Source organism: Trichechus manatus, unplaced genomic scaffold, assembly GCF_000243295.1.
Source record: "Trichechus manatus latirostris isolate Lorelei unplaced genomic scaffold, TriManLat1.0 scaffold00313, whole genome shotgun sequence".
NCBI lineage: Eukaryota > Metazoa > Chordata > Mammalia > Sirenia > Trichechidae > Trichechus > Trichechus manatus.
The window spans coordinates 362,377-368,376 of record NW_004444249.1 but is presented as its reverse complement, the minus strand read 5'-3'; the positions used below and the strand labels follow the sequence as shown (position 1 = coordinate 368,376).

Genomic DNA, 6,000 nt, shown 5'->3' with positions numbered 1-6,000 from the left:
GGGGAGACGTGTGAATCACTAATTAATGTTCCCTGCCAGCCGAAATCTTCCTTTCCCCTCCGACTTCTCAATTCTTACTAGCTATGCGGCTGTATTTGATACTGCTGATCATTCCCTTCTTGTAACTTCCCCTCCTTGGCTTCTAGGATACTATGCTCTTCTGGTTCTTCGCTTATACATCTGGTTCTACTCCTTTTAATGACCCTTTGCCAATACTATTTTCCCCCCTTTCCATTGATTTTTGGGTAATCTCCAAGGTAAATCTGCCCGTTGCTCTCTGCTCTCCTCCCACTCAGCCCTGGGAAGGATCTTCATTCTCATGGTTTCCACCATGATTAACTGGCTCTGAACTTCCAGTTGTTCCCAAACCTGACTGATTAGCAGATAACTTGGAGGAGCTTAAGGATACAGATTCTGAGACCTCATACAGAATGAGAATCTCTGGGTCTCTGTGCCTAAGACCAAGGAATTTGTATACAGTTGGCTGTCCGTATCCACAGATTCTGTATCTGCAGATTCAACCAACAGTGGATCCAAAATAGCTGGGGGGGGGGGGAGGAGAAAGTTCCAAAAAGCAAAACTTGAATTTGCCACATGCCTAGCACTACACTGAATTCACATATAGTAGAATGAAGGGATGTGTAGGCATCCCTTGCTATAGCCTCCTGCCATTTCACAGATCCTCAGTCTCTCTCCAGCACTTGTTCACCTCGCGTCTTGTTCCTTTGCTACTTGTATGAGAAAATGGCTCCTAAAAACAATTAAGTGGTGGCAGCATCCCTCCAAGTCTAAGTGCGAGGCGGTGGAGGAGAGTGAGAGGAAGGAGTGTCAGGATAGTAAGGGATGGCTGGCTTGCTCTGTAAAGTGCTACAGCCTCAAGAACTTTAAGATCATAGTGAATAGGTATTGGCTGATGCCCAGGCAGCGTCAGTGTTCCCAGAAGAACTCCAGAAACTCAGAGGAGAGAAAGGCTACCTTCCACAGCAAGACTTCAACTGTGATGAAACAACTATTTATACAGTATTTACATTGTATTAGGTATTAAAAGTAGTCTAGAGATGGTTTAAAGTATACGGGAGGATGTACATAGGTTAAATGCAAATACTATGCCGTTTTATGTAAGGAACTTGAGCACCTGAGAAGTTTGGTATTCTCGGGGGTCCCGGAACCAATCCCCCACGGATACTGAGGGACGACTGCATATTCAGTAAACTCTTCAATTAATTCTGATGTACCCCATCCATAGACAGTAGAGAACCACTGACCTACATACCATTTTTTCACTAAAATTATGTCATAAATATGGCATCATTATAATTTTTGACAGGGAAAATTGTAGGTCATATATTAGGCTTTAAGAAGCCCTGGTGGCACAGTGGTTAAGCGGCTTGACTGCTAACCAAAGGGACGGCGGTTTGAACCCACCAGATGCCCTGTGGGAGAAAGACGCAATCTGCTCCCATAAAGATTTACAGCGTTGGAAACCTATGGGGCAGTTCTACTCTGTCCTGTAAGATAGATATGAGTCAGAATTGACTCAATGGCAACGGGTAGTAGTAATAGTAGCATATTATGCTTTGATGACTGTCTTCATAACAGTAATAAAAATTATATACTTTGTTTCATTTGGCTGTCATGGCAATGCTTGCCATGGGTATCATTATTCCATTTTACTGATGATGATACTGAGGCTCAGGGTCACCCAGCTAGTTAGTAAGCAGTGAAGCCAGGATTTGAACCAGGCCTGTTAGACTCCAAAGTCCACTACCAAGATGCCTTAATTCAATGGTTAGCTTTAATGCGACATGAACATTGTTTCTGTTTGAAGATTACACCTACTCCTGGTCTAGAAGAAGCTGTATACTGTAAGGAAAATTAAACAGGTTTAGAATCAGAACAGGCCCGTGCCTAAAAGGATGAACCATCAGAAAATGCTGTGTTTGTAAGTAAAAAATGGTTGATGTTCAGCAATTTTATTTAGTTCATCTTTTAATAGCAAGTGATAGGATTTGAGATTATTTAACCTCTTGTGGCCTCAGTTTCTTCAACTATAAAATAAGGAAGTTGGACTTTGAGCTCTTTCAATTCTAAGAATTTATTAGTCCATGTTTACAACTTCTAAAATAAGAAATAAAAGTTACAGTAGGCCATGGATTATGAAATTCTTATAAAATTCCCTAGTCTCATCAAGCAATTTTTTTTTTTTTATATTCTTGGTAATCACTTGCATGAGGAATATACTTATTCTATGCTAAACATCTCTGAATTTCTGGGGGATAGATTGTTCATTATTTATTAAAAGTCTAAATAAATAAATTCAACTTTGTGGCATTCAACACAGAATCCCCAAAATAAGCAAAGCATCTCTGTCCTGGAGTTGAAAGAGGTCACTATACTTGTACCTTCTTGTGGTTTCTGAAAGGAAGCCAGTAACAGGGCTGCTGCCTCTGGAAGAGTTATTGGTTGGCTCTCTGGGCTATGTCTTTCTGGAGAAACAAGAATGTATACAGACTGTCTTAGCATTTGAACATTCTTACAGATAAATCCTATTATAGTGTGATACAATACTACAAAACCCTCTGTGAAATAGGTTTCCAATCCCTTTCACAGAAGACTAATTTTTATAAATCGAAATATTTCATACTTCTTTTGGAAATTAGTTACAATTGGTTAGGTTATGTTTCATGGCGTATAGAAGAGAACTTACTAGAGAGAATTTCATGAAAGCAAGGAGGATTATGAAAAAGAGCCTATGAGAAGTTTCCCTTTCACAGCATAAAATGAGATCTCTTGACAGAAAGGTTTACCTCTTCTCTCTCTTACCTCCTCTCTGGATCCTTCCAAAGCAGTTTGAGATAATGATCTGCATTCTTGGCCACATGTTCTTAGCTGCTATTGAGTGTGCCTCCCACTCTTGATGACCCCATGCACAATGGGATCTGACAGTTGTGATACACAGGACTTCTACTGGCTAATTTTTTAAAGTAGATCAGAGGACTTTGTTCCCAGCCTGTCTTAGTCTGGAAGCTCCACTGAAATGTTTTAGCATCACAGCAGCACATACGCCTCCACAGACAGTGGTGGCTGGCTTGAGGGACATCAGTGTTAGCCACATATAATACAGCTATTGGACTGAAGGCGTATCTGCCAAATATTCAAAATTATTCAAATCTAAGTTGACAAAAAACAAATCACCGATATTCAACACAAACTATGATTTTTCATTTGGAGCAACTGAAATGGGAAAACAAATGTTACCCTCATAAAGCAAATTCGTTTCTTCAAGCTTGCAGTGTAATTAAGCTTAACAAAATGTTGAGCACCTACTATGTGTTTGGTATTTTTCAAAATAAGTTTACCTTCTATTTTTAGCATTTCAGTCTTTAAATTTTTATCAGAATTAATTGTACTGTTATTTTGTAATCCAATGGCATGGAAAGGTTCATCCCGAAAAATAACAGACCCTGGCCCCATTCTTAATCGCCCACACTTCTTAACTATTTCTGGTCTTGATCCTTCTGGTAGCTATTTCTAGTAATATCATAGTTGGAGGTATACATTTTAAGTTTCTAGATAAATCGCATTTTTCATAATAATAACAATAATAAGGTTTAAGAGGGAAACGTAAAGACCTTTTAAAGGTGTTATAAAGGCGTAGGTACATTTCTAGAGGCAGTTACACAGTCTTTCCACTCATCCTTAATCCTCAGAGCTGAACCCAAGGCATCTGCTAGTCCTTCGCTAACTCCCAGCGCCCTCTGCACACCCGGGCTGCCAAAAGGCTGCCCTGCAGAGCGGCTGCGACCCAGTTAAGCTTCCGGAGCCACAGCTCCAGCCTCCGCTGCCCCTTCCACCATTAGTGCAAGGCAGAGCGAGATGCCAGCTCCGGCGCTCGGGATCTGGCCGCCGCTGCCAACTTGGCTCCGCCCGGAATGGCTTCATCTTAGGGCGGTCCCAGGGCCACGTCTTTCCTGGTGAGGAGACGCTATAGCTGGCTCCGGGGCAGAGGGCGCCCTACCCGCCCGGTCCTGCTCAAAGGAGCCTGACCAGCCCCCCCACCCCCCAACCCTCTCTCGGTCACTCACCCAGCGGCGGCCGGTCGGAGAGGTCCTTCCTCCTGCCCTGGTCGTAGATAAAGCGGCGCCCCTCTGCAAAGGCAAAACACTGGGCTCAGGGCCCGCCTGGCCCGGGGCGATCAGGGCACCCTGGCCGCCGGCTTTCCGCAGTCTCTGGCTGGGAGGCGGTGCCACGGCTGCGGCGGCAAGTTGCCAGGCTGAGCCAGGCACCTCGGAGAGACCAAGAAGAAAGCCAGGTACACCAGCCCGCGCCCAGCCCGCGCCCAGCCCGCGCCCTGGCCCACGCTGAGTGGGCTTTGGAGAGGCAGCAGCGTTCACCAGCTAATGTGATGGTTCCCAGGCAACCCGGAGTCTTCATTTGCTCTAAGAAACAACAATCCTCCAGTTTAGGATGGAGGATTTTTTTATATCAGGGAGTTCTTCCCTGCCCTCCACCCCTACCCCACGGCTCTTTCCCTTGATTAGCTAAGACCAGGGTGGCTTCGATTATTAAGGGAACAAGTTTGCCGTTATTCTTTCTCCATGAAAGAACAAGGGTGCAGGAATCCATGGAGAGCCATCTGTCCCAGGAATTTCTGCTGCACCCCCAAGGATTTTCCATTATTGACGTAGGAAGAGCAAAGTATTTGGAACTTACGTGCACCCTTCAGGTAGAGCATAGCTTGAGGGGTCCAGTTCCTTCTCTCAAGGAGTCTCTACAACCCCAAGAGAAGAGCAGTTAATTAGACATTGCGACCCAGTCCCCTATTAGAAAAAGAAATAGCAAAGATTGGGCACACAGTCAATTTGAGAACACCACTTTTTGCGTAGATTACCTGCGGAGCGCTGTTGGAGTTTCCCATGGAAGAGAGCACCAAGAAAAGAGCCAGTGTTGTCGCCGCCAGACTTCGGAGTCCCTACATGGCACAGTCAGCCAAAGGGGTGAGGGTCATTTTTGTGCCTATGGGGCCTTCTGCTTCCTACCTTGATGATAATTACAAACCCTTTACTTCCAGCTATGTTCTATTTTAATATTTAGTAATATTTAGTGTTTCTTCAGCTCACCTTCTAGTAAGTCCCTATTTTTAAAAGTTTTTAGAAAGATATTCTTTTCACTTCCTCACTCATATGAGGAAATGAGTGAACTTAATGAATTTTTTAATAATTAAAAAATAGATTCAAATGATTCTACTTTAAAAGCATTTTCTTCAAATATCCTTTAGCATCGAAAATGATTATTAAGCATAAAATAACGAAAAAGTCTACATTTCTCTCAAGTAAATTGAATCTTTACTTACTTTCATGTTCTCCTCCTTTTGAAAACTCTGCAATAACTATAGCTTTAGCTGTGAGTTTTTTGCTCTGGTTCTGAAACTGGGGCTTTTAAAACCTTAGTGTCAAGGACCCCTCCCCATCTGCAGCAGAGTTCTGGAGTCCACAGGGACTTCTTGTCAGTCTTCGAGATTGAGAAGATCTGATGACTCCTGCAGGGAGATTGAATTGCAGGAAGTAGAGGAATGATTGATGGGTGGACATCATTTGTTTAGACACTGACTGCATCAGTCAGGAGACATTCTGAATATATCAGCATTCTGACACACCTTCCTCATAAAGCATCTGTTAAAACAATTCAGGAAAATGACCGCTAGCCCCAGGCAGAATCAAAAGTAAATGAATATTAACGGTGATGGCTGAACAACATGAGGAACGTTATTTAATGACACGAACTGTACATGTGAAGATGGTTGAAATGGCAAATGTTTTGTTACCTGTATATTTACCATGATAAAAAAAAAGTCAAAAAAGTAAATGAATAAAGTAAGAAAACTTGTCTTGGGTAAGAAACTAGCAATCAAGCTGCCACGGATGACTAAAGATGAATCACTTGGATAGAAGCGAAAAGGTTAGGGAATCTCAATGGAATTTGAGATCAATCATTCACTTA

The 6,000-nt window shown here is 42.8% G+C and overlaps 1 protein-coding gene across 1 annotated transcript in view; it reads right to left on the bottom strand.

Moving 5' to 3' along the window:
- Nucleotides 1-4,978, bottom strand: part of SPX (spexin hormone) — a 7,614-nt gene extending 2,636 nt beyond the window's left edge. Inside the window, 4 exon segments of the mRNA XM_023725464.1 lie at nucleotides 2,403-2,486; nucleotides 4,086-4,148; nucleotides 4,714-4,771; nucleotides 4,892-4,978. Of these exon segments, the coding sequence (XP_023581232.1) occupies nucleotides 2,403-2,486; nucleotides 4,086-4,148; nucleotides 4,714-4,771; nucleotides 4,892-4,978 (292 nt within the window).
- Nucleotides 4,979-6,000: the final 1,022 nt, after the last annotated feature.